Source organism: Pan paniscus, chromosome 5, assembly GCF_029289425.2.
Source record: "Pan paniscus chromosome 5, NHGRI_mPanPan1-v2.0_pri, whole genome shotgun sequence".
In the NCBI taxonomy this organism is placed as follows: Eukaryota; Metazoa; Chordata; class Mammalia; order Primates; family Hominidae; genus Pan; species Pan paniscus.
This window is the reverse complement of record NC_073254.2, coordinates 53,431,313-53,449,606: the sequence shown is the minus strand read 5'-3', so window position 1 is coordinate 53,449,606 and position 18,294 is coordinate 53,431,313. Positions and strand designations below refer to the sequence as shown.

The 18,294-nt window shown below is 41.7% G+C and overlaps 1 protein-coding gene across 1 annotated transcript in view; it reads right to left on the bottom strand.

Moving 5' to 3' along the window:
- The window catches only part of DNAH8 (dynein axonemal heavy chain 8), a 332,740-nt gene that overhangs the window by 83,408 nt on the left and 231,038 nt on the right, over positions 1–18,294 (bottom strand). Inside the window, exons 77-82 of the mRNA XM_055113566.2 lie at positions 17,931–18,036; positions 15,390–15,642; positions 14,628–14,818; positions 8,038–8,159; positions 4,052–4,170; positions 2,148–2,350 (exon numbers count right to left, since the gene is read on the bottom strand). Of these exons, the coding sequence (XP_054969541.2) occupies positions 2,148–2,350; positions 4,052–4,170; positions 8,038–8,159; positions 14,628–14,818; positions 15,390–15,642; positions 17,931–18,036 (994 nt within the window). The remainder of the gene's footprint in view (positions 1–2,147; positions 2,351–4,051; positions 4,171–8,037; positions 8,160–14,627; positions 14,819–15,389; positions 15,643–17,930; positions 18,037–18,294) is intronic.

Genomic DNA, 18,294 nt, shown 5'->3' with positions numbered 1-18,294 from the left:
CTATCTTTGGGACTTTCAACCCAAAGCAGCAAGCAGCCTGAGATTTCCTAATACTGCTCAAATGATTTGGCAGTAGAATTGTTTATAAAATTCATTTGATCCTTCAGTGTCAAAGCCAAATCTATGTTGTTCCAGTATCCTAATAAAGTAATCAATAGAAGCCTGGATTGTTGTTGGAAAAAGTAAGGTAGGAGCAAGAAATGGAAACCACCAAATTGCCAAGCAAAGCAGTATGATAACACTAAAGGATATAACACAAGTCTGCCCTTCTGCATTCATTTAATGTCAGTTATAATTTCTCCCAAAGGAGACCTTGAATTTCTTAATTATGTTCTTAAATTACAACATTTGAAATGGTAACTCTAGTTGAATACTCCTTCTTCTAGGCATTGTATCTTCTAAGAAATGTCCCCAATTCCAGCTCCATACATAAGGTTTCTACTAGGAACCTATCTCCAGAGTGACAGTTCATTGATTGGCCCAGAAAGGAGCGCATGACCAAAGCAAAGACAATGAGTTACTTCCCTGGATATTGGGACTTGGAACCACGACAATAAGAGGAGTTTCCTTGAGGGTGCTGAACATTCTGAGCACGTAAGCAGTGAAGCCCATGAGCCACTAGAAGCCACATGTTCTGCCATGTGGAGAAGAATGGTAAGTGTTGAGAGAGAAAAAAGACACCTGTGTGCAGAGAGAAGTGAGCCATAGAGGCAGCTGGATAAACACTCATAGAGCAACAGATTTGAGAGAGATTTGCAAACTATAAGGCTACTCGAGAGGCATCACTCTGAGATAAACTCAGACGGCTGGTGTGCTGCAGTAAATACTAGAGCAAAACTGCCTATTTGAAGATAGCAAATGAGACTTAACCATGAGCAGTTGCCAATAGAACCTGGGAGCTCTTTGCATTGGTATCAGTGTTCAGACAGAAGACCGTGGCCATATGAACACTGATCCACTGAGAATACAGAACAGTGTGGTGACAACAAATAGAGCGAAGTCAAGATGAGAAAAGAGGACATGAACATGGACCATGCTACCGTAGCTTGGTTTTATGCAGAGGGACATGTGGCTAGTACATGGACATGACTGAATTGATTTTATATCATGCTTATGTTGACTATGTAATAAATTTCATGTAATTTTACTTCACAGGATAGATTTAGTGATTCATAATCAATCACTGTAATACTCAAAAGACATGATTGGATTAACCCTACAAGGTATAGTTACAGATATCTGACCCTAGAAGATTGCAAATGCCAATGTCAACAGCATTCAGATTTTCAGAGTATGAATGAAGCAAGGGATAAACAGTCCTTCTTACAGGATGGCTCAGTCCTGTCAAGATGTGCTCTGCATCCCTGTCCTTTAATCCTACTGACTCAGTCACACTTATAAATACTTCTGTGTTTATAACTTCTTTCCCATCTCCTCTCCCTGGAGTAACTTTCTATCTCCCACCACCCCACCTGGTATATTTTATCTATTTTTAAATTTCCTACTCAAATATCATCAATGTGATGTTTTCCCCTATACCCCAGGCAATCCGAGTAGCTCTGAATCCTGTGATCAGCCACTTCTATGAAACATTTACTGCAGTTGTCACATTGCCTTCAATTACATGTTTACATGTCTGTCTTTCCCAGCTGTGTTGTATTCATCTCTGTGCTCCCCAGATCTAGCACACTGCCTGTACTGAATGGTTATTAAGTGAAAGCAATGAAATAATTAATCCCTAACTACTATGCATTACAATAATGGTTATAGTTTTTCAATTTGTGACAAAATAAACTTTGCTGTAATTTTATATAGACATGGCAATAACATAAACTTTGGCTATTGTGTGTTCATTCTTGTTAGTCAGCTATCCATGCAATACAGCTATCTCCTTAGAACTTAAAACACAACCAATCAAAAAAAAAAAAACACTATATGGTAGATGAGCGTGTTCTTCTCTAAACAAAGATACCTATATCACACCCTCACTTTAGGAGGTATGAAAGGATGAAAGAGGAATAAGTTTAATATTTTTCTAATTCAGTTTTACATCTATTTCTAAGAATCAGTTATAAAATTACGAAAGGCAAAATTTGGGGCAAAAAAATATGGAAGTGTTGCTAAATTTTGTAGATTGCTAGTCTTACCCAGTTTCAGTTTCTTGGCCAATGCATCAATTTGATTGGTGGGGTCAGATCCCATGGACAGGAAGCATATCAGAGGTGTCCGGGTATCACTTTCTTCCCAAGTTTTCTCCAGATTTAAGATAACTGGTTCTGTGTACTTCTCCTCCAAAGAATCTGCAATATACTTTCTTGCTTGAAAAACAGTACGGTCTGGGCACCAAGACCTAAAAATGAATACAAGTTAGGCGAAATAAACTAAACGTGTTCAATTTTTATCCTATCTGTGTAAGTAAACACATACATTTAATTAGCAAAAGGGCAACAAGCTAATTCCTACTTTTCCACATCTAAGTAAGAGGAATGGCAAGGTTTCCTATCACGGATGAGCACAAACTTAATCGTGTGGTTTTAGTACCAGCCAGGCATTGGCAAGAAGTAGGGCAGAGCCCATAACAACACAGTGTCCTCTACCAGCTCCAACACATGGTAGGGGCTGACCTGCCACACACTCTGAAGCTCCACAGCCTTCAGAGGAGGAACCAATGTGCCAAAGATGCCCAAAGTAAGTTGGTCAGCAAGCATTTGTGGCATACCATTTCTGTAGTGCACACCATAGCAAGTTCTACACACACAGACACATTGGATAAGTGTCATTTAATACTGATATGGTAAAGCACAGACAAGCCCCACAGACTTTTTTTTTTTTTGGTGCTACTAGATTGCACTATTTGACATAGATCTAATTTTTAAGTGACGGACTAAAAAATAGACACATTTGTTCCAATAAAACTAAGTAGCCCTGGCCAGGCACGGTGGCTCATGCTTGTAATCCCAGCACTTTGGAAGGCCGAGGCTGGCAGATCACGAGGTTAGGAAATCAAGACCATCCTGACTAACACAGTGAAACCCCATCTCTACTAAAAATACAAAAAATTAGCCGGGCGTGGTGGCAGGCGCCTGTAGTCCCAGCTACTCGGGAGGCTGAGGCAGGAGACTGGTGTGAACCCGGGAGGCGGAGCTTACAGTGAGCCGAGATCATGCCACTGCACTCCAGCCTGGGCGACAAAGTGAGACTCTGTCTCAAAAAAAAAAAAAAGCCTTTTCATACTCTGTGGACTATGAGGTCAACATTAGTGTTGTTCTGGTCACTCTTGAAGGGTGACAATATCTAAGAAACAGCTTTTTCTAAGAAGTGGAAACTTAGGTGTATAACATTAGAAATGAAAAAATTGCTTCAAAATAACTCTACCTCTCATTTTTCATGTGGGGGTCTCATCTCCCCTGCTTTACTCCTCTGCCTTACCCATCCACCATACAAACACACACACACACACACACACACACACACACGCAGACACACACACTGATTTTTTTCAGTGTGGAAGGTCTGTGAGTTACTGGATACTGAGAAAATGTAAAAAGTGAAAAGAGAGGGCGATTTTCTTCTTTAACATCAATTTCAAACTTTTGTTTCCATTTTATAGCCAAAAGTAGCATTTATATATTTCAAATTCAGTGCAATATTATTGGTTTTTTTTCTTGATGCAATTTAACTTTAGCTTATAAGCTAATTGTCTTGTAACTTTGTTACACTCAATGGTAAATCATGAACAAAGTGAATAATAAAAGCATATTTTTCACGCTTTTTGCTAAAAGCACTATCATTAATACGTTGTCAAAATACATCATTCCCTGTCACCATCACCATTTTATTTTGCTTGTCAAGGAACTGAAGAACTGCTATCCAAAACCATAATTTGGAAGTACATACATTTCTTATAATATTAGGTTGGCACAAAAGTAATTGCGGTTTTTGCCGTTACTTTCAATGACAGTGATATAGTGAAGTAAACTCACTGAGATAAAATCTGTAATTTAGCAATATTATGAGTGATGCTTCTAGGTCTGATAATGCCTGTTCTCACCTGATAAGTAAAAGTTTACGGCAGGTATCTAGTGAATCGTTATATCCATCAGGGATAATTTCCTCCTCTGGAGCATCTTTATCAAACCAGCTTTTCCACCCCTTCTCATTACGAGATATCTAAAAGAAGCAAGCAAATTAGCAAGTCACAGAACTATATGTAATTGGAATATATTACAAAGGATTCTGAATCACCTGAGAGGGTCATTCTTTACAGGCAGATAATTTTTCAAGCATAACAGCACAGTTTAAACCTTTCTTCAGGATCAATGACTTGAATAACTTGGATATTACTATTCCCTTCCAGTTCTTCCATTATTTTTCTACATTATTCGCTACAATTAGGATCGTGTGTCAACTGCACCAAATGATTGGGCCAGAAGAAACACAAATCAAGGTTTCTCAAGCTTGGTATTACTGTCATTTGGATCTGAATTTTTTTTGTGGGGGGTGCTGTCCTGGGCTTTGTAGGATGTTTAGCAGCATCCCTATCCACTAGATGCCAGTAGCACCCTCCACCCGGGTCCTAACAATCAAAAATGTCTCCAGACACAGCCAAATGCCCCTGGGGGTGGGTAGATTACCCTCAGTTGAGAACCACTAACAGACCATTCTGATAACCCAACCTCTAAATGTTGATCTCTACTTAAAGATAATGATAGATGACAAAATCAAAACTTTTATTTTCCTAGTGATCCCCCACCTTGAGACCTAAAGCCTAATAACGAAAGGAGTCTCTCCAACAGCTGGTCTTAAATATTGTTCAGAAGCATGAAAAGGACTTCAGGTTTTCAGAGGCATTAAAAGGTGCTCACTGACGCCCAAGTGCCATGAAGACTAAGTACGAAAACTATAGATTATTGAGCCTATCCCTGCTCTTCAGCAACAATCAGGCTGGGTTATTTAGACGGTGTTTGTAAGTGTGCTTTTAAAAAAGCCACAGTACACGGTGGCTCATGCCTGTAAGCACTTTGGGAGGCCAAGGTGGGCAGATCACCTGAGGTCGGGAGTTCGAGACCAGCCTGACCAACATGGAGAAACCCTGTCTCTACTAAAAATAAAAAAATTAGCCGGGCGTGGTGGAACATGCCTGTAAACCCAGCTACTCGGGAGGCTGAGGCAGGAGAATCACTTGAACCGAGGAGGCAGAGGTTGCTGTGAGCCAAGATTGTGCCATTGCACTCCAGCTCTGGGCAATAAGAGTGAAACTCCCCCTCAAAAACAAACAAAAAAAAAAATAAAAATAAAAAAGCCACAGTAAGCAATAATAGCAAATAGCAAAGGCTCACATAGCAGATGCCCTATGCCAGACCTGAGGATTACACTTTTTCCTCTATGACCCCTACTTTTTATTGAGGCATAGAGAGGTTAAATAACTGTCCAAAGTCTCATATCTGTGGTGTGAACAATTCATCATACAGGATACAGATAGAGTATAAATTAATAACAGAACAGTTATTCTGCAACTCAGTTGCTCCCACTTTGTCCCTGGGGCACTAAAAGATGAAGGGGATTTCTGGCCTGGCATGGTGGCTCATGCCTGTAATCCCAGCACTTTGGGAGGCAGAGGCGGGCAGAGTGCCTGAGCTCAGGAGTTCGCGACCAGCCTGGGCAACACGGTGGAACTCCGTCCCTACTAAAATACAAAAAATTAGCTGGGCGTGGCAGCGTGTATCTGTAATCCTAGCTACTCAGGAGACTGAGACAGAAGAATTGTTTCAACCCAGGAGCTGGAGGTTGCAGTGAGCCGATATTGCGCCATTGCACTCCAGCCTGGGCAACAGAGTGAGACTCTATCTCAAGAAAAAAAAAAAAAGAAGGGGATTTCTGAAATGTTTCACAACTGCCATCTATCTCCTGAAGATTGCAGCAGCTCTCTCTGGTTGGCTGCCCTCAAAGAAGATGCCTGCATGCCAGGGCCTGGGTGTTGCAAGCCCTACCTTGCCCCTGCCCCCAGTGTCCCCCACAGGCCTCCTCCACAACTGCAGCTGAGGCACAGGAAGAAAGCGGATGACTATTCTTCACCTACTGACTTTCCACCTGCTAATTTTGACTTGACCACAGTAGAGCTTCAAAGTGAGCTGCAGCCATGATAGGTGATAAGATGACTTCCAGCCTCTGGATGTCCATCTCCATTTCTCATTCCTTTTCCTGACCCTTGGCCTGGGATGCCAAGGTCAGGGCAGCTGCTCTATTATATTTCAGTTCCTGACACCCACTCAGCTGGGAGATTGATCTTCTGCTTCCTCCCTTCCTTCCCACAGGCAGGCCAGACTGATGGCCACCTGACTGCAGGTCTCCGCTGAACTTTTGCAACCTTCCTGAGAACTACCCCTCACCCCACTTCTGGCCCAATCGGTGGTGTAAGAGGAGTGGGAGAGAAATAACTCATGATGGCATGGGAAGAGCATGAGCTTCGCCACTTATTGGCAATGGGCTCTTGGGCAAGTACTTCAAGTACTTAACTAACTCTTTGAATCTCCGTTATCTCATCTATAAATTAGGGTCAATAACTCTGCCCTTCTGTGGCAAGGTTATTGTTGCAAAGTACCTATCCCATAGTAAGCAGTAATAGCTACTATATTCTACCTCATGAGTAGTTAAAACCTAGTTGGCAGAGGCAAACAATAATAAATATCCTTGTATCAATATAAACCATCATTAGAGGGCGTGGGCTTAGAGTGATTTTTCCAGTGGTTCTTGACTATCTCCCTTACCCAATCTCTGACCAGACCGAGATCACTTTCTTTTCTTTTTTTTTCCCCCAAGACAGAGTCTCACACTGTCACCCAGGCTGGAGTGCAACAGCGCGATTTCGGCTCACTGCAACCCCCGCCTCCCAGGTTTAAGCAATTCTCCTGCCTCAGCCTCCCGAGTAGCTGGGAGTACAGGCACCCGCCACCACACCCAGCTAATATTTTGTATTTTTAGTAGAGTCGGGGTTTCACTATGTTGGTCAGGCTGGTCGCAAACTCCTGACCTCGTGATCCACCTGGCTCAGCCTCCTAAAGTGCTGGGATTACAGGCATGAACCACCGGGCCCGGCCCAAGATCACTTTCTTTTTCCAAGCATTTGTTTGGGCTTGGAGGACTCATCTGTGGTTGTACTACAAAACAAAGCTCACTGTCTATCCACAGATGGAACCCAGAGAGTTTATCCAATTGACTCAGACCCAACCAGGCTGAATAGGTAGAGTCTACACAATGTTTCAGAAATGCCACTAAACAAACAGAGGCAGCTAACACAGTATGTTGGGCAGAGGATTGGTGATTACAGCATGAGGCTCTGACAACCTGCAGTCTACCTATGGCCCCATCTGTCAGTCACTAGCAGCCACAGAAAAGAGATGATTATTGGCATCTGACACTGGGAAACTGCAGGCTCCATTAGTGACAGGCAGTTGCAGCCAACGGATCCCAGTAAGAAGCAGCTATCTTTATTCTGAGTCTCATGATTGTTTTCCAGTAACAATTGACTCAACAATTAATCCACAGTAATCAATGTACATTTTCAAATAAGAAAAAAACAACAAGCAAATCGGTACCTATTTCTCCATTTTCACCATTATATTTCACCACTAAAATAATTAATTTTTTAGAGGGACCTCAACCTCTTAATTTGACTCACATTCAAATCTGCACAAATCACTTAATCATAGGCAGAAGTTAAAGTGTAAAAGCATGAGTCGTCTACAATAAAAGGGTCCATCTACTGGTTCTGATTCCAGCAGCAACTCAAACAGGCATACAAAAATGACCCATGCCCACCACACAGGAGGAAAACATAGTTGCCTGCAACTATGAAGAGGTTAATCCTGAGGTCCATCTGTCCAAGATCTCTCCCGGACAGCCACAGAGCCTCAAATCCAAACTATTGGGTTGACTTTTTTGGGTGAAGGAATTGCTGCCAGGAAGCCCCAGTTTAAGCGGCCCAGGTATGTTTGGGTTTGCAGATCTGCACTTTCAACCAGCCCTTTATTGTATTACCTGGTTCATAATTTCTGCAAATTGTGGAAGTTTACTCAGCTCCACAAGATTCAGCCAAGTCATGTCAAGGATCCAGCGATAGGGTTTGGGAGGACAGGCTTTCAGGTCCAGAGCTGCTCCCCCTGGGGAAGAGCGTCAGACGGGGTGAATTGGGTAAGCCTGTACTCCACTTCTAGAAATGTACTTTCCAAATAATAAAAGCAAAATAGCCACATTACTGAAAATATAGGAAAATTGGAAAATAATAATATTACAGAAAATATGAGGGTTTTTTGGACCTTTCCTTCAAGTCTTAGTGTTTTATTTACTGATTTATACAAATAAGGTACAAATAACAACTCTGTCATTTTTCCCTGCAAAGAATTTTTCTCAAGTGATTATATTTGTTGCTTTTTATTTTTTAACAACCTAAAACTTATAATTTTGATATCAATGAATATGTTGATCTTTTCATGTGTGGATTTTAAATATCACTTCTTAGTCATTACTCCTCCAGAAGCTTGCCATTAAATACTACTTGTTACCAGGTCAAACAGATAGATAAAGACATGGATGGGTTAGGGTTAGGGTTAAGGTTAGGGTTAGGGTTAGGGTTAAGGTTGGGGTTAGGGTTAAGGAAGGAGGGTGGGAGAAACATAGGCCAGGGATAAAAAGAGGGGGGGAATAAAGAAGGAAGTGAAGGAGGAAATGATATAATAGATCTATGGGTTTTTTAGTGGATGAGTAATATTTAAATCATTTATCCATTCATTGATTGAACAAATATTTATTGAGCGCCCTCCAGGTATTTGACATGTTCCAGACACTGGGGGATATAGCACAGAAAACCCAACCAGGCCCTTGCTTTTACAGAGCTTGAGTCCAGTGGAGAATGAGTTACAGCATTGATCATATTCTGAAGCAAATCTCAGGCCAAATGGGCATACCCAGCATTTTCCAATGAAATACATGATGATATTTACAATTTCAAAATTCCTCTATTGCATGTCTTTAGTAATGTATCATAATAATTCCAGCTCCACTGTTGTTTAATTCAGATGCATGCAAAGCGGTGATTCTTTAACTTTTAAATCTTATCATCTTCCTTAAGAACTCATCATTCCTTCCAGTTCACAAATCAACTCATGGACCAAAAAGGGGCTTGTGGGAACTACAGGTCTTTGCTCTCCCCATCTAGCATCGTCCTGAGTAGCTGTATGAACTAAAGTACTTTTTTCATGTAAACCCATTTGCTTCACCACAGGGGACTTGGGAATCTGTGGCTCTGAGTGCAACAACACCTTTAGAACAATGTGTAAACCTTCTTCTTACTGTCGGCCCCTCTGCAACCTGGAGACAGAGCAGGTCTCACTGGAGCGCCAGTATTGCTAATGTAGGAGTCACTGGTGCGAGAAGCAGCCACTAGAGAGAGCCACCTGCAGGCCTGGCACAGAGACAAACTCACCCCTTTTCTTCTTGGTTGTTTCCAAAGAAATGTTTTCATGTAATCCTGAGCTTTAGAGACACCAGGAGAAGAAATCTAAGCTACCTTTGTGTTTCCTAAACTAACCCAGAACAATGACAGCCCTTCCTATTCCCCAAAATATCCTGGCTCTGCCACTTATTAGCTGCATAAACTTGAACAAAAAAAACATGAATCCCTCTCAGTTTCCTCATCTGCCAAGTGGATGTCTGATAGAATCTACCAGATTGGCTGCTGTGAAGGTTAAATACATTAATGTACCTAGAACAGTATAGAATAATAAGAGCTATGTAATCATTAGCTGTTGTTCTGACATTCTTTCTCTCTCTCTTTTTCTTTCCCCGCTTGGAAGGCCCAGGTTCAGTCCAGTTTGGAAGGCAAGAAAAGACCCCCTAAGGTGTCTTTTTGTACACAGTCTATGACAAAAGAAAGATAATATCTTTCTAAAATAACCAGACAGGGAAGAAAGATAAATCCATTGCTCTATAATGCAGGATTGTGCCTGGTATCCATTTCATTTTTCAAAGTGTTCTGACATTTTTGGTTGAAGAAGAAAGTCAAAGGCACCTTGCAAATATTGCAGAAAGCAAGTAGTTATTGAAACAAACAAACAAAAAAAACCTGTCACTCTTGGGAAATCAAACATTTCTGCTAGGATAAATAACTCTTCCACTCTCCCCCTTAAGTATTGAGTTCAAAATGATTTTTTAAAAGTATCTGTGATCTAAGGATCACATTTGTTAACTTTGTAAAGAAACATTAAAAACAAAGTCATACCATCTTTTAAAGATAATTCAGTCAAAATGTAAGCCAGTTCAAAACTAAAACAAATTTTATGTTTTGTTTAAAAAGAAAAACTCCTTTATTGCTGAGCCAATTGTACTGCTGTCAATCAACCTATCATAAAATCCCAAATTAATCTTCTTAAAGCACTGTTCTGTTCATGCCACATCCCTGCTCATAAAACATTCGATGGCTCCCTATTGCCAACTAAATTAAATCCAAACTCCTCTCACTGACTCTCCTGGCCCTATACAGTATAGTTCTCCCTGACTCCAATTTCATGAAATGGGGTCACAAATGTGCTCACACCACAACCCATGTGTTCAGCCTTCTTTATTTTTCTGTAACAAATCTAATCCTCCCTGATGAATTCCCTCCCCACTGTGTTGCCGTGTTTCTCAGTCTCCTCTGATTTACCCACCCTCTTTCAAATAACCCAGTCTCTTTCAGGTAGTAGCTCTGGTCTGCCTGGTTGGTAGGTGGGAGAGGTGAGATGGGGTGGGATTATGTCTTAGTATCGAGCATGCCTCAGGTATGCAGGCTGCCCTCCAGGCTTCCCACACCTCAGGTGCAGGCTAGGTCCCTGTACTGTATCCTATGAGCTACGACAAATGCTATCTGTTGGGGCCCTGCGCTGCAATCCACTGCCCCAGCTCCTGGCATTGGTCCTTTGTCTGCAGGTACAAAGTTCTCTTTCTTTACAGCTTTTTGGTTTGACCTCCAGTCTCTGCTGCGTGCCAGCCAAACCTCAGGCTCACCCATCCAGCCATTCCCCTGCTTCCATGGTGGGTGTGACACTGGGCAGAATGCAGGGGCATCTCCTATCTGGGAGTTTCTCCGGCACTCTCCCCTTCTCAGCTCCCTCAGGAGGCAAGGAAGAGATGAGGATCTTTGCACCTGACCTCCTCTTTCTACCTCTGACCTCCTTTTTCCTTCCCACCATCCATTGTGGACCCAGGCACCAGGTTTCCCACTTCTTCCTTTCTATGTCATATGTGCCTCCTTCTCAGGGGTCATATTAGCAGATGGCATTGAGGAAGCAAAGCCAGCTCACCAGTAAGGAAAGATTCAAAAGTATACTTCTCCTCCACTCGTATTGCACGGTATCTTTGTCCATTCAGCCACTATCACCAAACACCATAGGCTGGGTGGCTTAGAAACAACAGAAATTTTTATTTCTCACAGCTCTGGAGGCTGGGGAGTCCAAGATCAAGACCCTGATGAATTCAACGTCTGGTGAGGGCCCACTTCCTGGTGCATAGATGGCTCCTTTCATGGTGTCCTGACATGGTGGGAGGGGAGTGAGCTCCCTCAGGCCTCTTTCATAAAGGCACTAACCCCATTCACGAGAGCTCTACCCTCATGACCTAATCACCTTCCAAAGGCCTCACATGCTAATACCACCACCTTGGGGGGGGTGGGGTAAGATTTCAACAGATGAAGTTTGAGGGGACACAAACATTCAGACCATGGTGCATAGATATGAGGCTTCCCCAGATTGTGGGGGTCATTTTGCTGCCACTGCTGCCTGGATTTCAGCATGCTTCAATGCCCCCTACCCCTCTGCTCAGCGTCATACAATACCAGGGCTGCAGCCCAAGTCCAAGTGAGGGCTTAAAGATTTTTGAAATGAGGTAAAATAGGTTTCCAGATTGGGTAAATTCACTTACTTTACTTAAGCATCCCCAAGACCAAAACCTCATACATCTTGACACTCTCTGCAGTGCCTCCTCCCCACCCTAGATAGTGTTCATTGTACCACACCACACTGCCTTAAAAAACCAACTTCCACAAGTGCATTAGACCTGTGAAAAAAATATGAACCACATGATACATTTCAACTTCCTTGGAACTACCAGAAATAAAACCTGTGTTCATGAAAAAGGCACAAAGAAGAGATTTCAGAGATGATGCAAAATAGTTTGCAAAGTTTCCACAGTGGTAATCTAACCTGAATCTGCGGAAGGAATTAAATGAAGTAGAGAAAGAGTAAGAAGTTATCGGTGACTGCCCGTTTATTATAAATAGGCTGCAGAGGACAAAAGTATAGCAGGTCCTATCACCTTGTGGGTTAGAAATACTCCACATTTTTTCCCTAGATTAGCTTTCATTCCCATGGCTTTGGCTGTTATTTCTGTACCCCATCTTTGTAACTGCCTGACTCTTCTCTTGGACTGTCTAGATTCCTTTTTTTTTTTTTTTTTTGAGACAGAGTCTCACTCTGTCACCAGGCTGGAGTGCAGTGGCATGATCTCTGCTCACTGCAACCTCCAATTCCCTGGTTCAAGTGATTCTCCTGCTTCAGCTTCCCGAGTAGCTGGGACTACAGACACGTGCCACCACGCCCAGCTAATTTTTGTATTTTTAGTAGAGACAGGGTTTCACCTAAACCTGCAGTTTAGGTGACCAGGATGGTCTCGATCTCCTGACCTTGTGATCCGCCTGCCTCAGCCTCCCAAAGTGCTGGGATTACAGGCATTATCCACCGCACCCGGCCTAGGTTATCTTTTCTAATTGTTTTCTGGATAGCTCAAATTTCATGTCTGTAGTCATAAGAGCTGGTCACAAACTGTTTCCCCGCCTTTCAAACACATGGGGAACTGCATTTCCCTGCTCTTTTTGAAGTGAGATGTGGCTGCGTGTCTGGCTTTGGCTAAGGAAATAGGAGCGTAAGTGACATGTGTCACTTGTGGGGTAACTTTTAAGAGCCAGTGCACAGTCTGCCACATCCTTGCCCCTCTGCCATAGTAGTTATGGAAGCAATGTGGATTTCTGAGTGACTATAACAGCACGTTGGAGAGGTAACATGAATGAGAAGTACACCTTGGTTGTGTTAAGTCACTGAAATTTTGAGATTGTTTTTATGGCAGCAAAACCTGGCCTATTCTGATTCTGACTAAACAGGTCCTAAAATCACATCCAGCAATCCCCCACTCCAACCCTCCTCAAACCAACTCCTCTTCCAACCACCAGACCAGAAATCTCTGCATAGACCAGAAATCATAGACTCATTTCTGCATGCTGTCTTGGCTCTTGTATGCATCGGTTTTGCCATTTTACTTCCCTAATCTCTATACCCTTATCTCCCTGTATATTCCTATTGCCTTTACGCTAGGTTAGGAATGTATTCCTGCAGTTGGGAAGATTGAAAGAGACTCCCTTGAACCTCTTTTCTTTGATCCTTACACGTGTGCCAAGTTCACCTCCCTAAATGACCATAATGATCAATCACGTCACCACCTTACACAACTCCCTGTTTCTTCCCAGATCAAGAAAATCCTTCCTACAGGAACCCAGGCTCTCCACAGTATGTCACCAGTTTACATGTCCAGCTCTATTTCTCAGTATGCCTCCATATCCACCTTTCATTTCAACAAAACCAGACTGATTCTTACAACTTGGATGTTCTCCACTCGTTCCCTTTCTCATGCTGTTCCATTTCAGCATGGAATGTTTTCCTCATTTCTACCTCTTCAGGGTCCACCTCAAATGCCACTTTCTTTTTGGGGTGTGGGGAGCCAGAAAATAATTGGTTAAATCATACATAAAGAGCCAAAAACACAAGAAAAAGATTGAAACATTTTGCCACGTACCAAATAGTTCCCCAATTCATGGCTTAACCCACAAAGGTATATTTTCTAAGAAACTTTTTTTTGATTTCACCAACCACATGTAATCTTTCCCTCCTTTTAGACTCAACACTTGTTTCTTAGCTCTCTTATAGCACTTAGGTGATTCTGCCTTACTTTGGAGTTATTTTTAAATTATCTTCATCCCCATTCTGAGGTTATTATTTCTTTTCAAGCAATATCTGGTTTATTCTTACATCCCCAAAGCTAGTGTGGTGGGTTTACATAACATGTGCTCAGTAAATACTCGTGTAACTAAACTGAAATGAAAATTCCATTCTTTTGTCTCCTTAATTATACCTTTAACACGGAGATATGCAATTAATAGGATTAACTTCAAATATGAAACACAAGTGAGCCTTTTCTTGCAGTCTGAAAAATCATTATACTCCCTTGCTGAGGGAACGGCTCTCCTGCTAAAGAAAGCCATCACCAGTATCACTTTTCCTGGCATGGGCAGCAGTGAATAAACTGAATGTAGTTATATCAATAACTACAATAATACCAATATTCAGTTGAGTTGGCACAGGCCTGAATCTTAAGTAACTAGGGCAAAACGAATGAAAAACAGAAAAAAGGTATTAAAAATAAAACTTAATTAAACTTTCATTAGAACATCATTTCCTACTGTATCACAGAAGTGGGTTTATGGTATATCAAAGAGCATACCAAAGCAACATCCTCCACACACCACATCTGTATCTCACACACTTTACCTTTAATGAGAGCTTGAAACTCTCTGTGCTTAACTGTCCCTCTCTGAAGGTCAATCTTTAAGGTCATGAGGAGTACAAACAGGAATTTGTGGTTTTCGTATAGGCCTCTGACGGAGTATGTAAAAACTTCATATGTCAGGTACTCGATAATATTTGTAATTCTCTTTTGAGGTAGTGGTGACTTTTCAGATCTGAAATACATTTTAAGAATCAAAGAAGCAAAGGGCAATTTCTCTTTTTAAAAAACTTTCAAGTTCAGGGGTACACATGAAGGTTTGTACGTCGGTAAACCTATGTCATGGGGGTTTGTTGCACAGATTAATTCATCACCCAGGTATTAAGCCTAGTACCCATTAGTTATTTTTCTTGATCCTCTCCCTCCTCCCACCCTCCACTCTCTGACAGGCCACAGTATCTGTTGTTCCCCTCTATGTGTCCATGTGGTATCATCATTTAGTTCCTACTTATATATGAGACTATGCGGTATTTGGTTTTCCGTTCCTGTGTTAGTTTGCTAGGGATAATGGCCTACAGCTTCATCCATGTTTCTGCAAAGGACATGAGTTCATTCTTTTTTATGGCTGCATAGTATTCCCTGTTGTATATGTACCACCTTTTCTTTATCCACTCTACTGTTGATGGGCATTTAGGTTGATTCCATGTCTTTGCTATTGTGAATAGTGAAAAAGCAATTTCTAAAAGAGTAGAAATACAAGCAAACTTTTAAGTTACCACTTTTGGATGAAGGTAGTGAGGACTCACCTGGCCATGGACTGGTCAAATAACTTCAAGAACTGGGCCAATGACGTCTGATACATGATGTTGACCATGCTCATCTCTGTGATGAGGAAGTAGAGGATGCTTCCGCGGGTGGCTGCGGGCCGGAACTCCTCCTGAGCCGCGTTGATCTTGATCTCAGTTTCTGCAGCCACATGCAACTTTTCACTTACCTCAGCTGCTGTCTGCTTGGTAGTTCGAAGTACACCAATGAGAGATTCGTCATCTACCAATGAGCCTAAAATTCAAAACAGGAAAACCGTAGTACACAAGATGGGAAACTTGCAAAGCAAGATACATCTCTTCTGAAAAAAAAATGCTGTTAGCTTTCAACTTGATGTCTCCAAAGTCAAGAAGACTACTGGTACAGTAGAATCTTAAGACACCAAAAAGCTTCTAGTCCAACTACCACCCAATACCTGAAGCCTTCTAAACATTCCTGCTGACAGACTATCCCCTGCTCTGCCTAAACATCTGCAAAAAGCAAAAGACCCATTTGATTGGGTCTTCACATGTCTCAAGACAATGATCATGTCTCCAGTGCTCTTTGCTGTTCCCCATGTGATAGGCTTCACACCCACTGTCATCTTGGTGGCTCTCCTCAAAGTGTCACAGCTTGTCCACGCTGCTTGTCTCAAGGTGTAGCTAACCTGAACACTTCACACATGGGCTGACTGTCATGCTGATAGTTGAATGGTACACTCCTCACACTGCTTTAGTAGAACAGTCGTTGCTATAGAAAACTCTAATCCCTCTGTCTCTAACAAGAGCAAATTGGGTATAGTGAAAATGTCTCACCAGGAAGAGAAACTCGAATTTTATTTTTAGTTTTGCCTTTCATTATTTTTTTTTAAATTATACTTTAAGTTCTGGGGTACACGTGCAGAACGTGCAGGTTTGTTACATAGGTATACATGGGCCATGTTTGTTTGCTGCACCCATCAACTTGTCATTTACATTAGGTATTTCTCCTAATGCTATCCCTCCCCCCAGGCCCCTACCCACTGACAGGCCCCAGTGTGTGATGTTCCCCTCCCTGTGTCCATGTGTTCTTATTGTTCATCTCCCACTTATGAGTGAGAATATGCGGTGTTTGGTTTTCTATTCTGATATTACTTTGCTGAGAATGATGGTTTCCAGTTTCATCCATGTCCCTGCAAAGGACATGAACTCATGCTTTTTTTTAATTATTGTTTTTAATGGAAACAGTGCATGTTTATGGCAATGAATTTGGTTTTTAATTAAAATCTAAGGAAAGACACCTTGGATGTACTGAGCTAACAGTCCCCATATCTGCGAACAGTTCCCATATCTGTGAACAGCAGCACTCTGGCCTACCCTAGAGTTCTGGATGGCAGACAAGTGCTGCAGGAAGGGCTGTGTTACTCCAACGGGTATGCTGTCTACTGTGGAAGTCCAAATTGGGATTAACCTCAAGGAAAGAGGTCTTGATCCAGCACACTCTTGGCTAGACTAGGGGGGCAGCCCTCAGCTCTGCTTGCTATATTTTTAATGCCCAGGGGTATCCCAAATGGCTGGGAGGAGTCACTGGACCAAGAAACAGACAACTTCACTAGCGGGAGCAGTGCGAGTAGGCAGATAAAAGGACTTTTCACTAAGCTCACCATAAAGGTACAGTACTTCTGGAAGGTCGGACTTGTTTAAATAACATCCCAGGATTAAGGTGCAGTTGTGAAGTATTCATTCACTTCTAATAAGGTAGTAGAATTCAGGTTGCTGTGATTTGTCTGCTACAGAACAATATGTTTGTTGATTTTATTTTCTTTGGATAAAATTTTCTTTTTATATATTGCAGAGAGAGTACATCCTCAAATTGAGGTGTGGCATGATGATCTGGCTGCCCAGAGGAGAACCTGTCTTTCCCATCTAAAGTGGGAGGTCAAGCCAAGTAGAGGGTAAGCTGGGCCTTTGGTACCCAAGCTCTTCTGACATGGATTACATGTTTCATAACCCATTGCAGTAACTGCATTTCAATGCCAAATGAAAGAGTCAATTTGAAAAAAAATAGATTGAGTTTCACCATGTTGGCCAGGCTGGTCTCAAACTCCTGACCTCAGGTGATCCACCCGCCTTGGTCTCCCAAAGTGCTGGGATTACAGGCATGAGCCACCGTGCCTGGCTTGGGAGACAGAGCAAGACTCTGTCTCAAAAAAAAAAAAAAAAAAAATAGATTGAGCACATTAGTTTCTTTGGGGCAAGCAAATTAACCTATAATGAGTTATCTAGCTCTATCAGGAGCCCTAATTTTTCTCAGGAGAAAGCAATTATATCAAGAAAATTGTGTTATTCTCAGATGCTCAGTCTCTATTTGCTAATTCAAAAATCAGATTCTCTGCCATCCCTCTTTAATGTCTAGATGGAAATTGCCTTGCTTGTTTTTGCATTGATAACATGAGTATTTCCTAACATCTATAGTCATGAGGGCATTGAAAAGAGTGTAAATGAAATCCTTATTCAGAATCCGTTATTTCATCGTTATTTCATTACTTCTTAATAACACAATACCTTTTGTAGCACTTAATTTATAGAGGAGGTTATCTTCAAGTTCTTTCATCTTCCGCTTATTAAAAGTAACATCCTCCAAAAGTTTAACCCTCTCAGCCTCTAACTCCTGTCATTAAAAAACAAAAAATAACATTGGAACTATAATTACCAGTTATTACAGTAAACCCAACTCACTAGTGTTTATTAACAATTTTAAAAGTTTAAAGCAAAGTACCTTTTGAATGGCAGAAGAAATTACTATCATTAGCCAAATCTATCCATCCATATTTTTGTTTCTGTGGAAATTTTTTTAAAATTATGCCTACTGTCATTAAGGTTCCACAGCACTTATACTGGCAGGCACCAGACAATTCTGCTAAACAAT